The 25,750-nt window shown below is 51.1% G+C and overlaps 9 protein-coding genes across 9 annotated transcripts; 6 read left to right on the plus strand and 3 right to left on the minus strand.

The window, feature by feature from the left end:
* Positions 1–294: 294 nt before the first annotated feature.
* On the minus strand, positions 295–2,652 carry TRIVIDRAFT_188545 (uncharacterized protein; the record flags this gene model as incomplete). The annotated part of the gene is made up of 2 exons (XM_014104905.1): positions 295–406; positions 731–2,652. The coding sequence occupies 2 exons, from the start codon at positions 2,650–2,652 to the stop codon at positions 295–297; spliced, it is 2,034 nt and encodes a 677-aa protein (XP_013960380.1).
* Positions 2,653–4,259: 1,607 nt separating this feature from the next.
* TRIVIDRAFT_36187 (uncharacterized protein) lies at positions 4,260–5,744 on the plus strand (the record flags this gene model as incomplete). Its single annotated transcript, XM_014104906.1, has 7 exons — positions 4,260–4,364; positions 4,429–4,489; positions 4,554–4,641; positions 4,701–4,806; positions 4,856–5,456; positions 5,514–5,585; positions 5,659–5,744. 7 exons carry the CDS (start codon positions 4,260–4,262, stop codon positions 5,742–5,744), a joined length of 1,119 nt encoding a protein of 372 aa, XP_013960381.1.
* Positions 5,745–6,771: 1,027 nt separating this feature from the next.
* Positions 6,772–8,193, plus strand: TRIVIDRAFT_82268 (uncharacterized protein; the record flags this gene model as incomplete). Its single annotated transcript, XM_014104907.1, has 4 exons — positions 6,772–7,136; positions 7,229–7,612; positions 7,672–7,804; positions 7,867–8,193. The coding sequence occupies 4 exons, from the start codon at positions 6,893–6,895 to the stop codon at positions 7,979–7,981; spliced, it is 876 nt and encodes a 291-aa protein (XP_013960382.1).
* Positions 8,194–9,241: 1,048 nt separating this feature from the next.
* Positions 9,242–11,972, plus strand: TRIVIDRAFT_211614 (calcineurin A CNA1; the record flags this gene model as incomplete). Its single annotated transcript, XM_014104908.1, has 4 exons — positions 9,242–9,686; positions 9,851–10,440; positions 10,506–11,419; positions 11,489–11,972. 4 exons carry the CDS (start codon positions 9,521–9,523, stop codon positions 11,511–11,513), a joined length of 1,695 nt encoding a protein of 564 aa, XP_013960383.1.
* A 1,900-nt stretch (positions 11,973–13,872) lies between these two features.
* TRIVIDRAFT_142897 (uncharacterized protein) lies at positions 13,873–14,208 on the plus strand (the record flags this gene model as incomplete). Its single annotated transcript, XM_014104909.1, has 1 exon — positions 13,873–14,208. A coding segment is annotated over one exon (336 nt), but the record flags the coding sequence as incomplete, so codon positions are not given.
* A 700-nt stretch (positions 14,209–14,908) lies between these two features.
* On the minus strand, positions 14,909–16,702 carry TRIVIDRAFT_35347 (uncharacterized protein; the record flags this gene model as incomplete). The annotated part of the gene is made up of 1 exon (XM_014104910.1): positions 14,909–16,702. One exon carries the CDS (start codon positions 16,700–16,702, stop codon positions 14,909–14,911), a length of 1,794 nt encoding a protein of 597 aa, XP_013960385.1.
* Positions 16,703–19,766: 3,064 nt separating this feature from the next.
* On the plus strand, positions 19,767–21,284 carry TRIVIDRAFT_35378 (uncharacterized protein; the record flags this gene model as incomplete). The annotated part of the gene is made up of 3 exons (XM_014104911.1): positions 19,767–19,854; positions 19,916–20,020; positions 20,095–21,284. The coding sequence occupies 3 exons, from the start codon at positions 19,767–19,769 to the stop codon at positions 21,282–21,284; spliced, it is 1,383 nt and encodes a 460-aa protein (XP_013960386.1).
* A 1,241-nt stretch (positions 21,285–22,525) lies between these two features.
* On the plus strand, positions 22,526–24,589 carry TRIVIDRAFT_86235 (uncharacterized protein; the record flags this gene model as incomplete). Its single annotated transcript, XM_014104912.1, has 2 exons — positions 22,526–23,900; positions 23,980–24,589. The coding sequence occupies 2 exons, from the start codon at positions 22,631–22,633 to the stop codon at positions 24,477–24,479; spliced, it is 1,770 nt and encodes a 589-aa protein (XP_013960387.1).
* Positions 24,590–24,680: 91 nt separating this feature from the next.
* On the minus strand, positions 24,681–25,283 carry TRIVIDRAFT_35950 (uncharacterized protein; the record flags this gene model as incomplete). Its single annotated transcript, XM_014104913.1, has 4 exons — positions 24,681–24,723; positions 24,838–25,095; positions 25,182–25,214; positions 25,264–25,283. 4 exons carry the CDS (start codon positions 25,281–25,283, stop codon positions 24,681–24,683), a joined length of 354 nt encoding a protein of 117 aa, XP_013960388.1.
* Between the last annotated feature and the right edge of the window lie 467 nt (positions 25,284–25,750).

A 25,750-nucleotide genomic window follows, 5' to 3' on the forward strand; every position in this document is an offset into this window, starting at 1 on the left:
GGCACAACCCATCGTTTGAATCCTCCCGACCCATCCAATAAATCGCACCACGCGCGGCATCCGTTACAGGTGACGCAAAGTAAGGCGTGTGCGTGCATGGGCCATGTTGTCTTGATCGGGGCGCCGAAACAGTCCGACTTCTCTCACTCTCTCTCTCTCTTTTTTTTTCTTACTTCACGGATACAGTACGTTGAGAACCAGGTAACAAGTATTCTGCATGACAACTTCGTACTGCTCGTATGGCATCCACCGTGGCAAATTGGTTAGGTATTCATTCTCTCGCCAGTTTGCGGCTTAACATCTACCGATCAAGTTCCCATTAAACGCGCTCTCCCCCCCATATTGTTGACGCCAAAAATCCATATCCCACTGATCCTGTTTTTGAAATCTCACACCAACGCCGTCGCTATGCAGATATATAATAAGACGAAGAATAAAAAAAAAAGAAGAGGAAAAAGGCATGTCGCTTCAACCATGTTACGTTGACGTCTTGTCTCCTTCCTCCACTGTGCTTTCAGATGCGGCCTTCGGTTCAGCCTTTACAGGTTCAACCTCTAAAGGTGTTTTCTCTTCTTTGAGGGCTTCCGAAAGTACCGTCGTTGCTGGGATAATGGGAGCTCCATTCTCCGCTTTGTTTTCGTCTTGCTTCGTCGTAGCGGCGGCTTGTGAGTTTGTATCTGCGGCCTCGTTTTCCACCTCGGATTGTAGTATCATGGAGGCGTCGACGCACTCGTAGAATAGCATAAACACTCCGGGAGACAAGCTCATGACAGTTTCTTCATTGACTTGTGACACATTATGATCACTGAGTCTCCACCAAGAATCTCTGTCTGCTTGGCTAGTGTTCTTCTCTGTTGTCTCATCTGCATCTGCGTTCGGGTCTGCTGGCTTGTCGTCGGTAACGCTGTCAGCAACCGCCTCGGGCGAGTCAGCTTCTTTGTTGTCTGCACCATCAACGCTTTCTGGCCTGAGAGGCGGATATTTACGATAGCAGATGTAGTGCCCATTTTCATGCCGCCCGTAATGCGTTACTGCTGCTCTCAGCTCGTAGATTGGCCCCGTCAACCTCGACTCTCCCAAGTCCCCCGCAACCATAGAAGACATGGGGTCCAGCTGCCACTGCTCCTCGCCGTCTTTGTCGTCCTTGTCTTCTGTAGCCTTTTCGTTCACGGGCTTTACTGGCTCGGCACTTCCCAGGCACCATGGACCTAGATCCAGCGTCATCGGGAAGCTCACGGGTGCAGAATTCTTTATCATGTTAAAGGTGGACGGGTCAAAGACGGATCGGTTGACGTGGATGGCTAGGCTTTGAGGCGGCCGCGCTATCACCATCTGCTTCGTCTTGGTCACACTAACCCTGCCTTGCGCAGAGATTTTGCAACGATCTTTGATCGTCTCCTCGTCGAACTCGTCTTCTTCCAGGGCTGTTTGAACAGCTTCCAATCTGCGCAGGGGCTCAGCTAATTGCTCTTTTGTCGAGCCCCCCGACTGTAGCCTCTCCACGAGCTTGGTAAGGAGTCTCTGTGCTTTCAGTAGGGTGCATTTCGGACATTCGACTCCCTCGATTGCCTCGACCTTGCTATATGAGTCCAGTCGTTCATACAAATCGTGATGGTTCTTGTCAAGCCCAAGGCTGAGAGTCAGGCAGTTGAATGGAATCATGGACAGCCCGTCTGAATGACCGCACTGCACGCAGGCCACTCTCTGAGCCAGAAGACCTTCCAATGGATTTCGCACAATTCTTTTCGAGTCCGTCCTGGAGCTTGACGACTGGCTTTGATAACCGCTGTCGTCGCTATGCTCGCTGGGTGAACCTTCGTCCGCGCTGTTATACTCGCCGGTTTCCAGCCCCATGAGTTTATCAGAAGATAGCTTCTTCGCCACCAACGCTGCTCCTTTTTCGACATCGTCCAACACCTTGGAATAGTACTCTTGCGCGTCTTGTTGCGTCCACGTGTTCATCGATTTCAGCAGAGAAGGCGTCCAAAGGGTTTTCCCGTTATTTGAAACATCGTTCAGATCTGCAATGAGCATTCGCAGCGTGTGTGCTACATTGTCATCAGCAGCATGTCCAGTCTCATCCACTCCCCTAAGACACGCCGCGAGATAGTCGGGCATCGAGTGCAGAGAGGCCAGACCCTGAAGAACGCTATTCTGATAGCATGAATTATCTCGGTTCCCCAATCCAGCCGGCCGGTCGGATTCGATCTTCAGGCCCAGAACACTTCCCGTCATGGACAGCGCTCTTGTTCTGGCTCGAAGGACCGAGTTCATGACGCCATCCTGGCGATCCAAGCCCATGACCCTCCGCAAGGCTCCGCTTTTAGCAGCATAAGTGCTTTGGTTCGTGGTATCGCGCATCGGTTGTGTCGTGGAAGAATCCATCCAGCTGTCGAGTGCGAAGAGTAGCGGCGAGGGGATCAGAAACACCAGCGCGTCCCATAGAAAACCGCCAAGCAGCGAAAAGATGCCCTCAATCGATCCGTCGGGGCTGCAAAACTTGGCCAGCAAAGTCACCGCAAGCGTGGCGACGGTAACAAGAACGGCGAAGTCGTTGATGCGATTGACGGTGTTCTCTCGCGCGTAAAACTGTCGACGGGCTGCGACCTGGTCGTCGTAAAACGTATCGAACCCGCGCTGCCGAGAATTCATGCTGCAAGACCTCTTTCCCCCCGGGATCCACGCTCTTGTATTACCACAAGAATTAGGCTTCGGTGCAGCAGCGTCGGCTCGATGACGATGCTTCCATGACCAGCAGGGCGCGGCGCAAAGCGTTTGTGTCGAGAATGAAGAGCTTTGCGCGATGCGGCGATCGGAAGCGCCTCGCTGAAAGAGTCGTCCAGTCACGCAGCAAGGAAAGAAGAAGTGGGCAATGCCAAAAGAGCTTGCTGCAGGAGGAGTTGACTGAATATGACTTCCAAGTTATTTCAACTTTTTTTTTTTTTTATCAAGGTGTTGTCTGTGGACTGGCCAGTAGCAGATCGAGCCCCGGAAGTCGGATTATCTTCAGCATAATGTACAGGTAAGCTCGTGCCGAATAAGCGCAGTCTTCACGTGGCTTTTATTAGGTACTTGTTTAAAGATGCATGAACCAGTGAGGAGGGCGCTGACAAAATACATGCTCACCCACTTAACCTACATCCTCACTGGAGAAGCTGGCTAAGAGAATCTTGTACTCAGGCGGCGGTCTCGAACTACTAGGTAGGTAGGTACTATTACCTAGTACCAGGTAGTAGGTTGCTCTCTGCTTAGGTATGTGCGTGATTACAGAGCTGCTTAATCATTCTCAGGAAATTGTAGAACGTTGCGAGTTCGATCGATTCAGCAGCCCCAGGCCCTCGGGTGAGACTAAAATTGCTGTGAAATCTCTGAAAAAGTATATAGTCGACCTCCCATGCCATCGCCTCAGACCTGACTATAGACATGGTACTGTGTAGTAGTACTAAATTTACTAGAAGAAGTACTAAGGTAGTGCTTCGTAAGGAGCGGATTGATTCCCACATCTGCCATTGCTGAGAGAGTTTGGGCAGTCTTTTTTTATCAATCACTTCTCTGGCTTTCCGCCAGCAGTATCAAACAACAGAAGGAAAGAAAATGTAGAGATGGGATTGAGAGTAGCATGAAAAGAGGGACGATACGCATCGTACTATAGGTAGCTTGCAGCTGTGATCGAAACTTGTAGCCTCAGATGGATGTAATAGCACATGTCCATAGTATGTCCCCTCCACTTTTTTCTAGCCGTTCGCAGCCCTGACGTTTGGCACTGCAGCTACCGCCGCTATACTAGAGCTACAAGTACTAGAGCTTGGTGCCGGGGCATATGGAAACATGGGCTGATTCTCATCATTAACCCTCATTACGTCTGAGCAATAAAATGTTGTTCTTGGTGAAAGGCCGTATGATTAGGTTGGTCGCAGTAATTCTCTGTCTGCATCTTGGCTTAACCTTTGAATCGACTCTTTGCTCATTCATGCTATACTCGCAGCTCTGGCCTTGGCCGCCGCCTCAGCTTCATCCCTCGGCAGGCCTCGGCAGCTCTCTCAAGGCCACGATTCTATGCGACAACCCTCGAGACCGGCCCCAAAGGACTCGTCTTGAAAAGCAATGGTTCTGGATCACCTATCAAGGCTGAATTGTAAGTACCCACCTTGTTTTATGACTGCCAGCCACGCACACAATCGAATCGCTAACTTCTGTTTCCAGGTCGAAAATATGGCTCCGGTATGTGCGCTCACATGCCACAAATGACAGCATTGAGCATGAAATGTAACACTAACTGGCGAATCCCTTTCTGCAGCGATAACTGCCGTTGCGCCCAATGCGTGAACCAGGATACCCTACAGCGCAACTTTGACACCTTTGCGGTAACTATTGACCAGGCAATGTCTGCCACAATTTCATTTAATGCTCATCTCCCTATGCTTGCAGATACCCAAGGACATTTCGCCAATTGAAATATCGCCCAAAGATGACGGCGTCGACATATTATGTACTCACCATTCCAAATATTTTCCCTCTTTGGTTATGAGATGAAGCTTATTAACAACTGCCAGGGTCGGACTCCCACAAGAGCCACTACCCCTGGTCTTGGCTCAACTTTACTGTTCAGGAGACGAATAACAAGAAGCTCTCAAATCAAGAGTAAGTAAGGACGGATCAGCTGATAACAGTACGGAATCTAATACTCTACTTAGCGAAAGGAGGCTATGGGGCGCAACAGTATCTTCAGCTCCTCCAGAAGTCAATTATGAAAACGTTATGAGCAGCACTTCTCCAAAGGGAATGGCTGAATTGACGGGAAAGATTGTGTGTACTTGTCCCGTTTACATGATTGATTAAAACTTACCATGAGTAGCGCCAATATGGGTTTTGCTTTGTCACCAACTCGCCCAAAACTCCAGAAGATACAGAGAAGCTCCTAGAAACAATTGGGCCTATTCGAAACACTCACTACGGAGGCTTTTACGATTTCATCCCAGATCTAGCTCTCGCTGATACAGCCTACACCAACCTGGCTCTTCCGGCGCATACAGACACGACATATTTCACTGAGCCCGCAGGTCTGCAAGCATTTCATCTACTATCTCATACGCCACCTACAAATAAGTCCGCCGATGAGGTGCTGGGCGGACAGTCACTCCTTGTAGATGGATTCAATGCCGCCGAGACCCTTAGAAAGGAGTCACCAGGAGATTTCGAGATTCTGCGCAAGATTAAGCTCCCTTGGCATGCTAGCGGCAACCAGGGAGTGGCAATTGCGCCTGATATGGCATATCCTGTGATTGAAGGCAGTGGCGAGAAGTTGCATAGGATTAGGTGGAACAATGATGACCGAGGAGTTGTCCCCCTGGATGTCGACGTTGATGCGTGGTACCAAGCGGCTCGAAAGTGGGATGAGATACTGAAGCGCAAGGAAAGCGAATATTGGTTTCAGCTTGAACCCGGGCGAGTTTTGAGTAAGTGACTGCATTTTGTGAGATTGAGTATGGTGGCATCATCCTGACTCTTCTTAGTCTTTGATAACTGGCGAGTGCTTCATGGGAGAAGCGCATTTGAGGGACTGCGACGTATCTGCGGTGCTTATAGTAAGTCATCTGGTCCCCAACCCCTTGAATCGTGTTCCCGTAATCTATTCAAAGATTGACAATACAAAAATAGTCAGCCGTGATGACTTTATCTCGCGTTGGAAAATGACCAACTTTCCGCGTGAGGAGGTGATTGCATCGAACATGCAGCTGCGATAAGGACTCGGGAACGGGAGAGGGAGATACGTAGGCCATACCCCGTATAGTCAGAGCATCATGTAGTTTAGAACTGAACATATCAATTGTATATCCACAAGCTGTTAATGGTGATGTTGCGGGATGGACTCTTTGGGTGATACCGCTCATAATTTCGGCTAATGATTCCGGCTCTCGATAGCCGTTCATACAGCTTCACCCAATCACAGCAAACAAGCTCCATCAATTAAACAGCATATCTTATCAATTCCCCAAGCCACAACATTCGAGTTCAAAAACACGACCAAAGACGCAGCCAGAAACCCCCACCGCCGATGACGTGGGATCTTCAGGCGCAACAGCCCGACTAAGACATAGCCCAACTGCGCAAAAAGGAGATGGATCCGCTAGGAGGATTTTTAGCTGACCTTGGCTGGCGCTGGGCTTGTTTAGCTGCCCAACAAGCGGCTGGCGGAATGTCCCAAAGAGTTGCTGTTTGGCGGGGAACGAGCTGGTGGCCAGAGACTATCACGTATCTACTGGATTGGTGTCCGGATGACATTTGAGGGGTCCGGAAGATCTCAGACACGCTCAGGCACACAGACATGGGCGAAGAGGCAGAGCACGTGGGCTGCTGTAGACACGAGATGGCAAGCCGCCAATCAATTGACACGGTGACATTTCGATCCACGCACCCTACTGTATGAGCTGGCATATGTGCCCATGTACGAGTATTCGTGCCGGTACAGGTAATAAATAATTCAACATCAACGTGGGGTCAGACGCCAGGCCGTTTACAACGGAATCCCCACATGGGCTGGAGTGACGAGGTCAAGCATATCAGAAATAACGAGTCGACATTGGAGCGCGTCAACGCGGACAAATAGTGGTAAATGTCGCACCGCCGGGCCCGCCTTGGATTCGTCTCGCGGACGGAGTATTTGCGGAGGAAAGCGGTGGCATGTCCTTGTTTGCATGTATAAAGAGGTGGCAGCATCTCCAACTCTCCCCACAGCTCTGCCTCTCGCGGTAGTGTCACAGCAGCCTTGATCTTGATACCTTGTGTTTTCACCGTTCTCTGTTACTTTCAGCTTCAGTCGCGTCTTATTGATTCTCCCCTTATTTACACTAATTGACCATCTTTGCTACCTAACCATAAACCCACCGCCAAAATGGTGCAAACAAAGAACGGCGCCTTTCCCCACGACAATGCGGCTGTCCCCAACGTCGACCGAGTGCTGCCCCTCTTTTCTCTAAAGGGTAGAACCGCCATCGTGTCGGGCGCTGGAGCTGGCATCGGGCTCGCTGTTGCGGAGGCGTTTGCAGAGGCCGGCGCCAATGTGGCCATCTGGTATAACAGCAATAAGCAGGCCGTGACCTCGGCCGAGAACATTGCCAAGACGTATGGCGTCAAGAGTGAGTGGGATGGATGTTTCAGGCTTCCAGTCTTTGTTCCCTGGAGATGCTGCAGTATTATGTTGCTAACCTGAGGACCACGCCCGGCACAGGCAAGGCGTACCAGGTCAACGTGACTTCGGCCGAGGCTGTCGACAAGGCCATCACCGAGATCGTCAAGGAATTCAACGGCCGCCTCGACATCTTCGTTGCCAACTCCGGCATCACATGGACCGAGGGCGCCTTCATCGATGGCTCCGTCGAATCAGCCCGCAACGTCATGTCCGTCAACGTGGACGGCGTCATGTGGTGTGCCAAGAGCGCCGGCGCCCACTTCCGCCGCCAGAAGGAACAGGGCACGACGATTGACGGCAAGCCCCTGGACAACTTTATTGCCGGAAGCTTCATCGCGACGGCGTCGATGAGCGGCAGCATCGTCAACATTCCGCAGCTGCAGGCCGTGTACAATAGCTCCAAGGCTGCCGTGATTCACTTTTGTAAGTCGCTAGGCTGATTGAGGATGGGTGGCAAAGACTGACACGATTACTGCTTGTAGGCAAGAGTTTGGCGGTTGAGTGGACTGGATTTGCCCGAGTCAACACCGTATCGCCCGGATACATTCTTACTGAAATCTCCAGCTTTTGCTCGCCCGAGACAAAGGCTATTTGGAAGGACAAGATTGTCATGGGGTAAGTTGGGAGCGGTCGATCTATTTGACTATGGCCAATTGCTAATACATGCGTTTATACAGTCGCGAGGGTCACACCGGCGAGCTCAAGGGCGCATACCTTTACCTGGCGAGCGATGCCAGCTCTTACACCACAGGCTTGGATATGATTGTGGATGGCGGTTATAGCCTGCCATAAAGAGCTGTAGGGAGGCCGAAATGAAGAAAATATACCAGAAAAACAAAAGACACGAACGAAATAACAGAAGATACAATAGAAGATGGATGCATGCATATTTGCTGCTTATGAATATCGTCTCCACGAGCAAAGGTATGAGGGTTATGAATATATTGTGTTTAATATCTATACGGATGCAGAAATAGCAGAACAATACTTTGCTTGCTCGTGTGACATCAACATGCCGTAAAGTTGTCCAATACATGACATGCATACTCCGAATATAGCGCCTTTGACTGCCACACCCATTCAGACATCTACAAGTCCTCTTTTGGGACGCTTACATCATCAGTGCCCCAAACGGCAAACTGTCTTCAGGGTCTGGCGGCGGAATTAGGCGGGGCTCCAGCGGGAACAGGGACCATGTGCTGTGCTCCGTTCTCCGGTCTCCAGGGAGGTACAAGCTGGTACATGGCCTCGGACAGCGCATAACAAAGGAGGGGCAGCCAGTCTTACAAAGAAAGGGTGCTAATGACAAGTTGCCAATCCCATCTCGGCGTTGCTTGTACTTTGCTCTGCAGTCGCGGAGCTTCAAACCAGGAGACTGATGCTATTTGAGCACAAAGTACCTATATACTGAGCTTGATACATGTATCTGGCAGATCACTGGCAAATGCCACCAAGGTCGGATGCGGTATGGGCGATTGAGGTGATGTCAATGACTCTGCACCTCCCCGCCCCTTTATTTAACTGGTGGCGCGCCGGCAGAGAAAAAACACCTTAGTATTCCCTACATAGGTACGAGTAGGTACTTTAGTAGGTAGGTAGGAATGCTGCTGCTGGTACTCCGTATGGCATCAATGCTAATCAGCAAGCATCAAGCCTGGAGTCTCATGTAACACGTGCTCAATATACACATTTATGTCTCAAACTGTAGATACTTTAGCAAACGACAAAGCAACAAGAGCATCAGCCGCACCAGCTCCTTTCGTGGTGATTCGCTGCCATCTGCTTGACACCAATCATGATTGGGCACAACTCCTGTCCCGCTTTGCCTGCCCAGCCTTAGCAACTTAGGTAGGTACCCAAGGTTCCCTCTGGTAGCGGCCTCGAGGAGGCAAGTTTAGCGCTTCCAGAGGCCTACAGGTAGCCTCTAGCCCCTAGCAGCCAGTTCCAGCCTTTTGCCCCATGGCCAGCTCCCCAACTTCTTCTCCTGTCAGCCTATTCATCTTTGCCTCGCCAGCGCACGGTTTTGGTCTTGGGCACAGCTATTTGGCACTCCGTGACCTCGCCAACATCTGTCGTCCATCTTGCTGCCACGAGCCTTGCCTCGCCCCTAGCTTTTGAACCAGCAGCTGCAGGCCTGTTGCTTGTCCCCCTCACCGCTACCCGCCACGCTCCCGCCGCTCCAGGGCCTCTGCGACCTCTTGGACCCTCGCCGGGCAGAGCCTCAAAGCCTCTTCCTCCTTCAAGCCCTCCCAAGGACAGCATATCCTGTGTCTTCTGGAGCCTCTAGTTTCTTCTTCCTCTCAGCTCTTCAACACACTCTAGTCGCCCGCCATGGACACCGATGGCGACCACGCCGATCAGGCGCCTCGACGGACCGCCCAGGTCGACAATGCCATTCGCGCAATTCAGGAGAAGAAGCCGCTCCCCGAGATCGACTTCACCATTCACATGATGGAGGATGGCACTCAGGTGAGCACGCTCGAGCGAGTGTGCAAAGGTACGTTTGCCTGCAGTCCATGCTGTGTCGTCGCCGCCTCTCTCTTTCAACTACCCCGCCATTGTCGTTGATAAGGGGAGGCTGCTGTCGGGATTCAGCACCAAATCACACACAATGTCTCAAACATGGCATTCGCTGACGCTCGCGGCACCGCTCGTCTACAGATGTCCAGGCGCCGGCCATGTTCAAGCCTACGGATGAACAGTTTTTCGAAGACGACACCAAGGAAAAGCCCGACATCAACTTCCTCAAGCAGCACTTCTACCGCGAAGGCCGACTCACCGAGGAGCAGGCGCTGTGGATCATCAAAAAGGGCACCGAGCTGCTGCGTGCCGAGCCCAATCTTCTCGAGATGGACGCGCCCATCACCGTCTGTGGTGATGTCCACGGCCAGTACTACGACCTGATGAAGCTGTTTGAGGTCGGAGGCGATCCTGCCGAGACGCGATACCTCTTCCTCGGCGACTACGTTGACCGTGGATACTTTAGCATTGAATGTGTTCTCTATCTGTGGTCCCTCAAGATCCACTACCCCAAGACATTGTGGCTTCTGCGAGGCAACCACGAGTGCCGCCATCTGACCGACTACTTCACCTTTAAGCTGGAGTGTAAGCACAAGTACTCAGAGGCCGTGTACGAAGCCTGCATGGAATCATTCTGCTGCCTTCCCCTGGCCGCTGTTATGAACAAGCAGTTCCTGTGCATCCACGGTGGTTTGAGTCCCGAGCTGCACACGCTCGACGACCTGAGAAGCGTAAGACATTCCAACGCCGAGGCTCAATGCATCTGGCCACGAGGCTAACAATGTGACAAATGTAGATTGATCGATTCAGAGAGCCCCCGACTCAGGGTCTCATGTGCGACATTCTATGGGCCGACCCGCTCGAGGATTTTGGACAGGAAAAGTCCAGCGATTTCTTTTTGCATAACCACGTGCGAGGATGCTCGTACTTCTTCTCATATCACGCGGCATGTGCATTCCTGGAGAAGAACAACCTGCTCTCTGTCATCCGTGCCCACGAAGCCCAGGATGCCGGTTACCGAATGTACCGCAAAACGCGTACGACCGGCTTCCCCAGTGTTATGACCATCTTCTCGGCACCAAACTACCTCGATGTTTACAATAACAAGGCCGCCGTCCTCAAGTACGAAAACAATGTTATGAATATTCGCCAGTTCAACTGCACGCCCCACCCATATTGGCTGCCCAACTTCATGGACGTCTTCACCTGGTCGCTGCCATTTGTGGGCGAAAAGATCACCGATATGCTCATTGCCATTCTGAGCACGTGCTCGGAGGAGGAGCTCAAGGAAGAGACGCCATCCTCACAATCCCCCGGCCCCAGCTCGCCATCTCTTGCTGGTAGCCTGGAGGATCCCAACTCAATCGAGTTCAAGCGCAGGGCGATCAAGAACAAGATTCTGGCCATTGGCCGCATGTCGCGTGTCTTCCAGGTTCTACGTGAAGAGTCTGAGCGCGTGACGGAGCTGAAGACTGTTTCGGGCGGAAGGCTGCCTGCCGGTACTCTGATGCTCGGCGCCGAAGGTATCAAGAATGCGATTAGCTCATTCGAGGATGCCAAGAAGGTCGACTTGCAGAACGAGCATCTGCCCCCAACTCACGAGGAGGTTGTCAAGCATCAGGAGGAGGAACGAGCGATTGCCCTGCAAAAGGCGGCGGAAGAGGCGGACAATGATAAGAAACTGCACCAGCTGTCCCGGAGACTCAGCACGTAAGTAGCACCCATCCTAGGTTCATGTGTTTTCCATGTGGCTGGTAACTAACGGAGTCAAATGCATAGGGATCGCAAGAACCGATCATCATGAAAGCATTGGGGATTTCAGCAAACTTGTGCAGCGACAATAGGCTTTAGAAAATTTTGGGATACGGACTGGCAATGCGAGCTCCAATGTCAAGGAGCCGATGACTTGATGCTTCATGTTACCCATATTTATCAACCTCGTCTTTTTCCTTTTTTTGAAGTTTATATATGATTCACTAGGCTTTGGCTAGAGCAAAAAAAGAGTCAAGGGCTGGGTTTGGCGGCGGGAGGTTTAGTCGTAGGATCGGGGAGGGCAGTGAAAGCGATGGTCATGAACATTTTCAGTTACGCATCTCTTTGGTATAACTTCGCTTCGTTGTGCTTGTTGTCGCATGGCAAAGACGTACGGATCGATGCAGGCTGCTATGCTGTTGCGCGGAGATGTCGATAATCCCATGCCATGCTCCAGCCATACGCATCTGCCTATCTAAGCACCTAGGTATAATAATTTAGTAGCATTTCCAACGACGCACATATACGAGTATACGATGATATTTATTACTTATTAATTGCCTTGCTCCAGGGAGCATCCTGAAGCCAAGCTTTCCAAGCCCTAGACTTGGGTATGAAATAGCGTGAATAGTGCAGACTCCAACGGGGGGGCCCACAGTCACGGGAGCCTTAATAACTGGAGCCATTGGAGGTTAAATTCATGGTTTTATATTGGGGTTACATTGCGGCTGAAGACGAATGTCGAGGTAAAACAAGGTCAGCAGCCCGTGATAATCTCAATTGGGGGCTAAGTGGGAAATCCTTCCAATCTCTAAGATTGGCGGATTCTGCAGGGCGGGGAGGACATTCTTATTTTTTTCGTTTCGTTTCTTATTCTTATTTTCCTTTCATGTGATTTTTGGAATTGTTAGAATTTGTGATTCTTTTCAATTGATGAGTCTGCAGTTTTGAACAAAGTGATGACGTTGTAGTAATACACTGCTGATGGGCTGAGATTTAACATTTAGACTTAAAAACGCCAACCTTCGCTACGGCAAGGGGCACGATAAGATGCATCTGGACGTAGTCGGCAAACGAGCATGCGACTACAAATGCGATCAACCAAAGAGAAGGAGTGACTCAACGGCACACAATAAATATAGACGATCTGCATCTTTGCCCTGTCTCTCGTCCGTGGCGGGCGATATTTCCTCCGTCTTACGGCCTCAACCTACGGCCGAGGAGGGAAACGTCTGCGACACTTGGGGGAGCGCACAAGCTGGTTGGAAGGTGAAGGGGCAGGGCTGGTTTGGGCAAGTCGAAGGAATGGATTGTCTTTTCGACAGGATCCATGCATATAGCTAGTAGCAAGGTCTTTAGCTGTGCTGCTAGCTCAACACCCGGACCTATTGGGGGTTATTTTCATCTCGAGCCTTGCTGGCTGGGGGAAATGATGTGCAGAGCTAGCCACGCACGAACCGGTTCGAGCCTTGCGGACTCTAGCCGAGGCCAGAATGAGGCGGTTGAGATTTGATTTGCTTTGTGCTATAAACTGCGGGCAAGGTCCCTACTAGTCTTGTGGATTTCTGCGTTCAAAGGGTCAATTAGTCCGTCCGTCTTGTCTCGCTTCTTGGCTGTTAGTTGTGCTCTGTTTCCATCTCGACAAGCAATCGTTACTATGGATCCGACAAAAGATGACCCGAAGGGGCACCAGCACGAAGACCAAGCCCAGGACCAGGTCACACATAAACAAGAGCCACAGGAGCAATCGTCGGCGGAAGATGAGAACCACCTGCTCCCTCCTCATATCAACCGAGCTACGAGCTCATCATCAACAATCAGCTCAGGCTACGGACCGACTTTTGGCATGTATCCCGCTGATGACGAGGGATTGCCTGAAGTAGTTCCGGATTCGAGTCCACAGGCCTTGTCCCGCCTCGAGGCCGAGTACAAGCGCAAGTTTCTCGATGGCGATGCGCCACAGACAGTGATCCCAAAGGACGTGGACACAAACAAGATTGCCGTCATGGCGGCGGGAGATGGATATAGTGTGGAGCCAGACGGCATGTCGGGGGACATTGAGGGGGCGCGAACGGCGAAGAAGGCGGGAAACAGAATCTGCGGGCTGTCACGAAAGATGTTCTTGATTCTTTTGATTGTGGCTGTTGTTGTGCTCGCCGCGGCAATAGGAGGTGGAGTGGGCGGAGGACTTGCTGCGAAAAAGTCCAACGGGGATTCTCCAGATGCTGCTGCAGCTTCAGAGACAACGTCCAGGTAAGAAGAGAGAATGGCGTCAAGATGAGACAGACAACAAAAATCTGAAAAAGATTAGCTGACCTGTTTTCAACAGCACACCACCACCGACTTCAACACCAACAACCTCAACTACAAGCTCAAGCTCAACCAGAACCACAACATCCACATCCTCATCACCAACCCCGAGCTTCCTCAACAACCAAACCACCTCCGGCAACACCTTTGCCTTCCAGGCCTTTGCAGACGACACCTTCCTCGGCAACGCCACAGCCATCATCGACGACGAGGGCGGCACGGATCTCGGCTTCGAAGCCCACAGCTACGTCTGGGTGCCCTCCGTGTCAGACTGCTGCATCACCTTCTGCACAAATGCCACCAGCAAGGGCATGGTTGGATGGCTGTGTAGTCAGCGGAAGCAGCCCAAGTCGTCGGATGCGTTTAAGCGGGTGTATGTGTGGTGTCATAAAGCCCACGAGAAGCCGAATGCCATCTGTATAGGTGAGTTTATTTGATGTGTTTTTTTTATAAGGAATTGTGAGTGGGAGGATATATGCTGACTGAGTGTTGTAGATCCGAAAACTTAGGGAACTGAATGCCCCCCCTTTTTTTTTGGTTTCACTGCTTCACTGTTTATAATGATGTTTTTTTTTACCCTTGAATAATGATGCGATTTTGTGGCGATATGATTTGAAAGCGGGAGGCTGCTGTTTACAGTTCATTGTGACTAATAAGAGATGTGATGTCTATATTTTCTAATTTCCTTGTTCGAATACAATACCAGAACGCAATAATAGAAGCATTGATCACACTATAATAAAGAGCCAGGATAGGAACAAAGTTAAGATTCCGTATCAAGGTGAAAAGGCCATCGATACTCGTAATCTCTAAGACACACTCGGTGCAATTTTTAATGGGAGTAACTATTCAACACCCCACTCTGGCTATCCAGCATCCTTGGTGGTGGTGATACTAAGAGTATATCGATAGTAGCGGATACTCAAAGAACAGAGTACCTATGTGTCTACCTGAGTAATGGTAATAAAAGAATCTTTCCTCTGCTTCTTATTCAGACATTTAAACTCCTCGTAGTTGCTGGGTTGCTGAATAGTCATGTACTCTTCAATGCCAAAGCCTAAATCAAACAAGGCAAAGAAAACATCTTTCCCTGGAAGTTCAATAGGATATTTCCAGCTCCTCTACCCGCTCTATTTCTCAAAGCCGGAGCAGATCCAATTCCCCCAACATGACCTTATATTGCTCGGCCCGGGCATCGTCATATATATAGCCATTACGCGTCTTGTTGATCCACAGCAACTGTGCGTCGTCGAGCTTCCACTTAGTCCAAACTTCAGGTTGATAGATACCAACGCCTTTATTGGGATCCAGGTTGTACATGAAATTGATCATGTATGTGCGGATGCTGGCAGTCGAGTAGTTCTCCTCCGGGGGGATGCCGAGCAAAAAGTCCTCCTTGTCAAACTCAAACGCAATGGCGTTTTTCTCAAAAGACCCATGTGCAGTACCAAGTAATCCTCCTCGCGATATCGACTTGTCATACTCCTGCGACCCCTGATACCCCCACAACGGTACGGAAGGATGTGAGGCGGCAATCAAGAACATTGCGAGCCGGCGAGGAAATACGAAGAAGAGGTCGCCGAGAATGGATGCAATCCGCTTCCTGTCATGCCATTGCTCGTCAATAGGAGTAAGTTGCGTGCGGTAAGGGCTGCCATCCTCCGGTCTGTCACTGTATAGCGAGGTAAACCTCTGCAGATTGGCTTCCGGCAAGTTGTAAAAGTATTGCCGGCGAAGGTAGCTGTCGAATGTCTCATTTTTCTTGACTTCAAAGAGAGGCCTCACCTTTGCAAAGATGGTACCCTCGTCTTCCTGGTTGCCGATAATCATGGGCACTTGAAGGAAAGTACCACGATTGAGATGCACTTCTGGACTATATCGAATCAACTCACCATCTGGTCGGGGAATAAATTGAAGCCTCAACGCCTCGACAGAGGAGCTTCCCAGGACGGCAGCGCTCGAGATTGCGAGCCTCGCCGGGGTAATCTCACGCAGGCACTGCAGAGAGTCCTCTCTCTCGCTGCATCCAGCGGCGTGGACAATCTTGTCGTAAACCTCTTGAGGCCTCTTTGCGTCTGGATACTCGGCGAGCATGAGACTGCCAGAGCTCATAATGGCACCGTGAAAGAGCTGCCTGCCGTTATACGTTGCGTTTCCATCATTAATAACCAAGTGGCTCAAAACGGAAACACCACCTGATCCTTCGCCCCAGAGCGTGATTCTGTCCGGGTCGCCTCCAAAGGCTTTGATGTTGTCTGACGTCCATTGCATGCTCATTCGCTGATCATAGAGACCCAGATTGGCTGTCTTGTTGGCCATGACCTCTTTGCCGGGCAAGAATCCCCAGACACCCATTCGGTAGTTGGCGGTGACAAGGATAAATGGTTGGTTATTTTCAACACCAAAGTTGAGGAAGCTGGTAGTAGAATGACCAGGCGCCCCTCCCACGACAAAGCCGTAGCCCTGGATCATAAACAGCACTGGCAAGTTGTCTCCCTCCTTGGTGCCCGCCGGACGCTGTACTGTGACGGTTAAGCAGTCTTCTTGAGTAATCTCCACCCTGGGATACCCGCGGGGCCCATGAATGCCAAACGTCTCATTGAAACTTCTGACAGATTCGGCGCTCTCGTTCTCATCCCACGGGTAATAGTCCAAGGGGGTCACCGGGAAATGCCCTTGGTAACATCTTTCTGCCGGCGTGCTTGCATCAAGCAACCCCAGGGGCAAGGTTCTCCTGACGGGTCTCTTGAGACGGTTGAGGCCTGTCGGTGGTTCAGCATAAGGTATGCCGAAGAAAGACTCGACGCCTTGGTAAAATACACCGACGATCTCAGAGCCGGGGAGCTTCACCAATGGTGTTTCTGTCGCCTGGGCGAAGCCAGAAAGGGTCAAGCCCACGGCTAGGACTAGGGGAGATGTGAGTGCCTTCATAATGTAATAGCTATGGTCTTAAGTGTGTGATGTGACGATGTGCCATAGGAGTAAATGAAGTGATGCATCTTGGAGAAGGGGAGTATATGAAGGCCTCATTATAAAACGGGAACAATGAAAAGGAAACTTGTTCATTTATTGAATCTTAAATGCTAAAGTTGAGTTTTTAAAGTTGGAATGCGTAATCGTCCATTGGACTATTGATCACAGTGGATTTACACGATAGGCTAGAACACGCGGTTGAGTGTAATCAACATGATGCAGAACTTTGATATCCACTACTAGCCTCATATAATCGATCACCTCTGCAGAACTTCACTACTCTTTCTGGAATGTTCTTGGGTGACGGCCGTTTTGTTCATGGTGCGAGGCTGTCATAGAGTTTCCTGGCTTATAAAGGTAAAGGTTGGCCTTTTCGATGACGACTCCAGCTTGGTTACAACTTCAAAGTACTACAGGAGAAAAGAGGGGCTTTGCAGCATCAGAAGTTGTACTTGTTGCTGACATCAAATAAGACTCCTTAAGACGTCCAACTTAGGTTCAAGCCTAGGTACCTATGGAATAAGTCAAATTGCATGAGGGTTTGTCTCATGTCAATACACGATAGTCGCTGAGCTCGGACTTGAATCAACGCACAGACGGGGTAATGCATTGAATCGTCTCTGCATATATGAACCATTCAAGGGACAGTGTTGTTTTGGCTTTCGGCGAAACGGGGTTACTTCGCAACAGGCTTTATTGCGTCTATGGTGGACATCTTTCTTCCATCTGGTGGTCAAAACCACTTACGCGTACATATCTACTCTAGTAAGTGCCTAGGTACCTAGGTATCTATACAAGTATACTACTACCTACCTACCTACCTAGGTACTAGTCTTTCTGCTGTTTGTGAAAGTAACAAAGGGCAAGTTACTGAAATTCTTACAAAAGGATATACCCAACTACTGAGGTACCTTGGAATAATGCGCGATAAGGAGCATCCAAATCCCCTCTTGCTATGAAACAATGGCAGATCGTGCCTTCTCCAAGTGCACAAAAGCCAAGCCGATCAAAAAGGAAAGTCCCAACCAAGCCGCCAATAGAATGTCTTTGTTCCCTCGCTTTACTCCGGATACGGGTCGCTGCCTCAACCCCCTTTGACGACCATGAAGGAAAGAGCACGGTACTCGATGCTTGTACCTACTAGCTCATACGTACCAGGTACCTACCTCAATGTCTGCCATCCTGCCTTACCTGCTTCGCAACAACCTCAACTCTTTGTTCATCTCTGTTCCAAAATAACCTCCAGCTGATCGCCAGCCATGATCCGCATAGCCTCATCCCGCCTGAACCACAGCCTGACACCGTTTGGCAGCCACCAGTCCGAATTAGGCGCCAGCCTGAACCCCGACAAGATACATGAAGCACATGCACATGCACACCAAGTTCTGAAGCATCCACAGCGACCGTCGATGTGTCTCTGATCGCCACCTCAGCTCTGCAGCCAATTTTAGGGGCGGTGCTTCGTATTCCAGCATTGAGTTGTGGCCTCGCCCATTAGCGCATCGCCGCAGGCAATTTGCAGCGCCAGACCGTTAAGGGCTCTTGATTCAGAGACGTTGAATGTTCCCGAAACAGACACTAGCCGCTGATGCACAGCCTCACCCCCGGGCTGTATCCACCCTCATATATGTCGGTCGTCCAGTGGTTTGAGAGAGAGGCGGACGCCAATCCGTTGCGAAGACCAGCGGGCCAGGGGCTGCGTTCTTGGCTTGAAACCAGCCCAACTTTAGCACCGTCGACAGCACCTGTGCGCTTGACAGACACTCTGTGGACCCCTGTGGGCGGCCGTGTGTTTGTGTCTTCGGTGCTCCGAGTTTCTCAGCTCGACTTTGTGCAGCAAGACATCAACTCGCTTGAACAGATGGCTAGAAAAAGATATGGGCAAAAGCATCACGGGCATGCGAGCTACGACGACGTTTGAGGCGAAGCAGCAGCCCTACTCGACTCTGGCTTGGCGATTGCTCAGCACCGAGTACTTGATACGGAGTACTGCTACCTTGCTGGCATTGCACTGGCGAATCCCCCTTGAAAAATATGCGCATTGCCGGCCTCGTCCACTGCCGGAATTTCGGCTCCGTAGCAATTACGCAGCACTGCCGCTGCGGCCGATAGTTCAGGTACGAGGGCCTCTTGTATCTCTTCTTTTATTCCTTTCTCGTTTTTGGCGGCTTCATACCACCGAAGGGGCTGTGGCATACGAATACATACATACGAGTACAGGCAAAGGACTCCGTGCCAATAGTGACGGACAAAGATCATCCATCCTCCACCCCAAGATGGAGACGCACCACCTCCGTGAGGCGTTTCAGGCCGTTTGTCCCAAGCTTCTTCAGTCTCATGGGGGTCGAAACCTGGAGTGCCGGGGGGCGCGGCATACTGGCAACTAGCAGGTTCCGTGAAATTGCACAGGCGGCCAACCATGTCTCCCCATGCACTCGTATACTATTACTACTGATACACTTACACCCTTTCCATGGCCTACCTTGCTAAAATGAAAATGACGCGCCTTAACTCTTGTGCCCATCCGTACTGTCATTTTTCCCCCTACCACTATTTTTTCGCGTGCCGATTTGCATGCTGTCTCGCCGCACACTCTCTCTTCTCTTCATTTTCAATCTCTAATCATCGAGCCTCAAGAGGCCCGTATGTAAGCAGTGGAGCAACTACTCTCGTTTGACGCGCGGCGGGGATCCCCTTGAGCAATCACTTCTTTTCCCATTCTCTATCCCATCTTTTGCCATTGCATGTAGCATTTGTCCTCAGCAACAGCCGCTCGTTTCAACAGCCGCATCTCTCTTGCTCCTCATTCTTTGACCCCTTTGACGTACCGAGCATTCCGGTTGCGATACCCCGGTGGAAGCGAATCGCATCTCGACATCTTGTTGCGAATCATCGAATTTGCGCCGCCCTACTTCCTCGTTGGACAGACTGGATCTGGACGACTATTTCCATTTATCAATACAACATATAGATACCTCTTCGACACAACTAGAACATCCCGACCTCTAGATTGCTATAAACCATGAAGTCTCCATTGGTGGCTGCGACAGCGGCTCTGTGCCTGCTGGGCCAGGGGGCGAATGCCATTGCCTTGACGGTGACCGACAGCAGTAAGACAATAGGGACTCTTTAGACACAATGGGACAGACATGGCTCACCAATTTTCCTCAGATTCGGCCAAGAGCGCCGCGGGTACCATTGCATATGGGTTAATGAAGTACTACACGGGAAACAACACTGGCGATAACCCCGGAAACTTGCCAGACCCATACTATTGTTAGGAACCCTCTCTTCTCTTTGCGGCCAGTCGTCTCCTGCTCGAGCACAGATAACTAACATCGAAAAAATAGGGTGGGAGGCCGGTGCGATGTTCGGAACCATGATCGATTACTGGCGCATGACAAAAGATTCGTCGTACAACACTGCTACCATGCAAGCTATGCTTTGGCAGGCCGGAACCGATGGCGCTTTTCTGCCCACGAACCAGTCGCTGACTGAAGGAAACGACGATCAAGGCTTCTGGGCCATGGCCGCCATGTCCGCTGCCGAAAATGTCTTCCCCAATCCGCCGTCCGATCAACCACAGTGGCTGGCCATGGCGCAGGCCGTCTTCAACCAGTATGTCGGTCGATGGGACTCTCACTGTGGTGGTGGTCTCCGCTGGCAGATTTTCTCATGGAACAAGGGTTACGATTACAAAAACTCCGTCGCCAACGGTTGCTTCTTCAACATTGCCGCTCGATTGGCCCGATACACCGGCAACCAGACGTATGCTGATTGGGCACTCAAGGTCTGGCAGTGGGAGAAACAAATTGGTCTCATTGGCCCCCAGTACCAAATCTATGACGGTCTGAGTATCAACACGGACAACACATGTGGCCACATGGACCAGAACCAGTGGTCTTATAACGCGGGTATTTACATGCACGGCGCCGCCGCCATGTACAACTTCACCGGCAACGCCACCTGGAAGGCCAACTTGGACGGCATCATCTCCCAGACGGTCTCCAAGTTTGTCCAAAACGGCGTCATTTACGAGCAGTTCTGCGAGCCTCGTGGCTTCTGCAGTGTCGACCAGAGCACTTTCAAGGGTTATTTGGTCCGCTACATGGCCTCTACCATGCAGCTCGCCTCGCATACAGTTCAGACTCTCATGCCCCTGATCACAGGTTCTGCTTCAGCCGCAGCGGCAATCTGCACAGGCCCAGCCTCGGCTGCATTCAAGGGAATTGACGGCACTGGATGTGGCTTCGCATGGCTTCCCAAGGGCACATACGATGGCAAAAATGGGGTTGGCTCGCAAATGAACGCTCTGGATGCCGTCATGTATACTATGGTTCTACAAGCCCCTTCACCCGCAACGGCTGACAAGGGCGGTACTTCGAAGGGTAACCCCGGTGCTGGTATGGGCAGCATTGACCCCGCAGGCGATCTTGACAAGATTACGAAGCCTACCACTGGTGGAAAGGTTGGGGCGGCGATCCTCACTCTCCTGTTGCTTCTCAGCGTCCTAGGTGGCAGCGCGGTGCTCCTGTTGTGATGAAATTTTAGACCACGCAAATACGCCCCAAGAAGGGAAGGGATTTTTTTTTTTTTTGGATATGTTTCTTTATATATACATGCGTTACACAACGCATATTTTTTTTTTTTTTTTTTTTTTTTTTACAAGTCCGAGAATTTAGAGCGTAGGATGGATGCTCTTTGTGGCTGGCGTTTGGGAGTGGCCTTGGATATACATTTCTTGATCCCCTTTTTTGTCGTGCGGATAGGTACATCTCACGGCGATGTGGAACGCGGGCATCATCACTTATCGTCGTCATCATTACCTAGTATTCATTTGTAGCAGTTTGGAAGAACTACCTAGACAGGCAGAAGCCTGATAACAGAATTGCACGACATTATGACTAAAAGCCCCTGACTGGCTGTTGCGTTTGGGAGTGGCTATGTATGCAGCACCCCGATTTGGCCATCTAGCACTTTGGCGATTAGATTATTAAGTGTCATGCAGAGAGCATTTCTTATTTACATGTGGGTAGGTATGTTCAAATGTTTGGTTTTAGCACAGCCTGGCTCTAGGGTTTATATGTATCCCCTCGCATTATGTTCTGGGTGTACTACCTACCTTAAGAACCTACCTAGTAGTCGCTATATATTAGGACACGGGATGTTTGACAGCCAATTTGTTGTTGTTTTGGCCACGAGATGTTATGGCCCGAATGATTGGCCGCCGACACAAAGACGCCAATGCAGCTCTACAGACAGACTCAATGGCTTTTGCATTTGGGCAGCTTCCAATTCGATTCCGGAGGCGGAGACATAATGCTTGGATCACGGTCGTTTAAGTGCACAAGCCTTGTTGGGACGGGCCGCAAAGTGCTACTACTATAGGCAAGCCGTCAATGCCAAAGACATGGTCACTTTAGTCAATTGATAGGTCAAATACTCTGCAGAATGAATCGAATTCCGAAATGTGAAACCAGGCAGCCAATTCCCCTTCCCCGCTCATTGTCCGAGACACGGCGCTCGTACTGCTACCAACGCGCAAGGCTGCATTTACAGCAGGAAAACATGTAGAGACTTGTACTCGGTTTGTTGAGCTCTCGCATTGTGGCTTCAACCCCGCCGGGATGCCAAATCTCGAGCTTCCCCGCCCTTTTTTCTTTATCAGCCGGCGGTGTCATCACTCTACGTCACTGATAATCAGGCCACTCTTATATATAGCATTCTGTGCTTTTTTGGGGATTGAATATATTACTGCATAGACATCCATTGATATCTTTTCTGCATCATTTTCTCATCCATGATCTGTCTCATATCTGTGTGATCAACGCCATACACATACATAGCCTTTGGATTACAGCTGCAGTCTCCTCTCAGGCGCCCATAATGTCTACAAAGCACTTCATCAATGACCCAACTCACCTTGTCAACACCGCTCTTCACAGCTTGACGCTGACCAATCCCAACGTTGCCCTCGACTCAGAAAACAAAATCATCTACCGCCGGCCATCCGATGCTCCTCCGCAGGTCTCAATCATCTCAGGCGGAGGGTCTGGCCATGAGCCCTCGTTCGCCGCCATGGTTGGCCCGGGCATGCTTTCGGCTGCCGTGGCGGGCACAATCTTTGCCAGTCCTTCGGCCGAGCAGGTCAGGAATGGCATCATGTCGAGGGTAGACACGGAGAGCGGCGTGCTGGTTGTCGTGATGAATTACACTGGCGACATTCTCAACTTTGGAATGGCTGTGGAAAAGGCCATAGCAGCGGGCCAAGCCGTCGAGATGGTCGTCGTGGGCGACGACGTGGGTGTTGGGAGGAAGAAGACGGGCAAGGTTGGAAGGCGAGGAATCGCCGGCACTGTACTCGTGCTCAAGATTGCCGGCGCTCTCGCCGCGCAAGGACGGTCATTGGAGGAGGTCGCAAAGGTCGCACGGCTGACTGCGGCCAACATCGTCAGTGTTGGTGCCAGCTTGGAGCATGTCCACGTTCCAGGGCGAATCATCGATGCCAGTGAAGGCTTGGCACCTGAACAGGTTGAGGTGGGAATGGGGATTCACAACGAGCCGGGTTCCAGTCGCGAGAAGCTGGAGCTGCCTCAGTTGGTGGAGCGGATGCTAGCTCAGCTGCTCGACCAGAGCGACAAGGACAGAGCGTTCCTGCATGTCAACTCAAACGAGGTCGTTCTGCTCATCAACAACCTTGGAGGTGTGAGTGTTCTGGAGCTGGGTGGTATTACTACGGAAGTGGTGAGCCAGCTCAAGGACAAGTACAACATCCAGCCAGTCCGCATCATCAGCGGCACTTTCATGACGAGTTTGAACGGCCAGGGCTTCAGCATCACTCTTCTCAACGTCGTCAACACCGACATTGGTGGGCCGAGCATGATTGAGCTGTTGGATGCTCCAAGCGAGGTCACCGGTTGGTCTGCTCCAGTGCAAAAGACATCATGGGAGGCAAACAACACGGCGACGAGGACAGACACTGCTTGGACGAACAAAGAGACTCAGCCGAGCGGGCTGCAAATGGACGCTAAGCATGCTACGTCTGTTCTCACCAATGCGCTGGAACGCGTAATTGCGGCCGAGCCCGAAGTTACCAAGTACGATACGATCGTTGGGGATGGAGACTGTGGCATTGGTCTCAAGAGGGGAGCTGAAGGTAAGCTTACAGGATATCCCCAATTCTACTTTGGCTTCAGATGTTCTGTGACGGCTGGATACTGACATGAATATTATAGCCATCCTGAAGCATATCCAGCAGAAACCACTAACAGGAGATGTTGTCGTCGACGTGGCTTCCATCGTACAGGTGGTAGAAACCGCCATGGACGGTACATCTGGTGCTCTTTACGCAATATTCCTCAACGCCCTCGTCCACGCTCTTCGCACCCTGGGATCCGGCGAGGCAGGTCCGTCGGTATGGTCTGCCGCTCTTAAACTTAGCTGCGAGGCCTTGTCCAAATACACACCTGCCCGGCCAGGCGATCGCACGCTTGTGGACGCGCTTTATCCCTTTGTCGAGGTTCTGGGTCAGACTGGAGATGTGAAGAAGGCTGCTGATGCGGCGAGGAAGGCAGCCGATGACACCAAAGGCATGCAGGCAAGCCTTGGGCGGTCAGTATACGTAGGCGGCAGTGGATATGAGGAGGTGCCTGATCCCGGAGCTTGGGGGTTGGCATGCTTCTTCTTGGGCTTGGGCGGTGTCAAGCCGACAGAGGAAGGCTGGGAATCAATCTAAATTTCACATAGACGGAGGTCCCCCAATCTCGGAGGCCACGATTTGGTAAGAAATGCCCGCAGATTTGGTGTGTGCTTAAAGCAACCGAATAAATTGTTTTCAACGCCTAAATTCGCCTTTGAGACTCTCGTGATGTAATCCGCCATCCAATAGCTCAATGTCAATTAAACCCCAAAACAACCCAAAGCAGCTCATATAACTCTAGCTTAGAAGAACCAGGATAACGCTATCGCCTCTCAGGAACCTATAACACGTTAGTACCTAATATTAATGCAACGAGGTTTCCATATTTCGACGCGATCATGTCTTTTGAAGCCCAAGATCTCGTCGGCATCTGGAAAGGGGGAGTGTGGCATACATCTTGCTGATGAATCTGTCCTTGTTGACCGGCCGGCCCTTCTTTCCATCCGCTAGCCTGGGCGTCTCCGTCCACATTTCCTTGACGTTCTCGAGCACCATGTTGCAATGCCTGTCAAAGGCCTTGACACGTGCCAGCAGCTTGCGGTTCGAGCGAATGGAGATGAGCACCTGCGTGTGCGACCTCACGGCCGTCTGGAGGATAGAAAGGGGCCCGGAAGAGAACTCATACTCTTCAAGCTGCGCAATCTCGTACTCGCTAGATAGATGTTAGATGACTACACTGGAGGCAATCGTCTGGGAAGCGGTGGGAGGGGCAGAGCGTATCCGCGACAAAAGACATACGTGAGTTCGGAGCGAGATTTGGTGAGGAGTTCCCTGTAGAGCGTCAGCACGAGCACAATTGGCGGTGCGCCGTGGCACTTACTGGATCTTGGGGTCGGCCATGTTTGCTGCTGGATGGATTGGAGGGATGAGGTTGAGTTGCGTGCGCAAGGCTGGCAAGCTGGAAGCTCGAAAAGTTGTAGGCGTATCGCAGGCGCTGATGGTGATTGGCCCTTGTCGCGGCTTGCTGTGGGAACAATTGGTGCTGTCCCAAGTACCTAGTACTTTGTACTAAGAGGCGGACAGCTGTGATCACCTGACAGACAGCTGGAGACAAGCCGACTTTGGCAGAAAAGGTACGTACTGGGATGGTCGGTTCTCCTCCATCCTTATCGGCAATCGGCGGGCCAATTTTCAGGTGGAGCTTCTATTCTTTGCGAAATAGCCGGGGATCAAGTCCAAGTCAAGTCCAAGGCCCTCCGGTCTCGTCCTCCCTCTCTCTGTCTCTCCTGCTTTAGATGTCTTAGAGCTCACCTTGTGAGAGCATCTGTACAGTCGACGTCAGATGTCCTTCCGAATAATTGCGGCTC

This window comes from Trichoderma virens, assembly GCF_000170995.1.
Source record: "Trichoderma virens Gv29-8 chromosome Unknown TRIVIscaffold_2, whole genome shotgun sequence".
NCBI classification, from domain to species: Eukaryota; Fungi; Ascomycota; class Sordariomycetes; order Hypocreales; family Hypocreaceae; genus Trichoderma; species Trichoderma virens.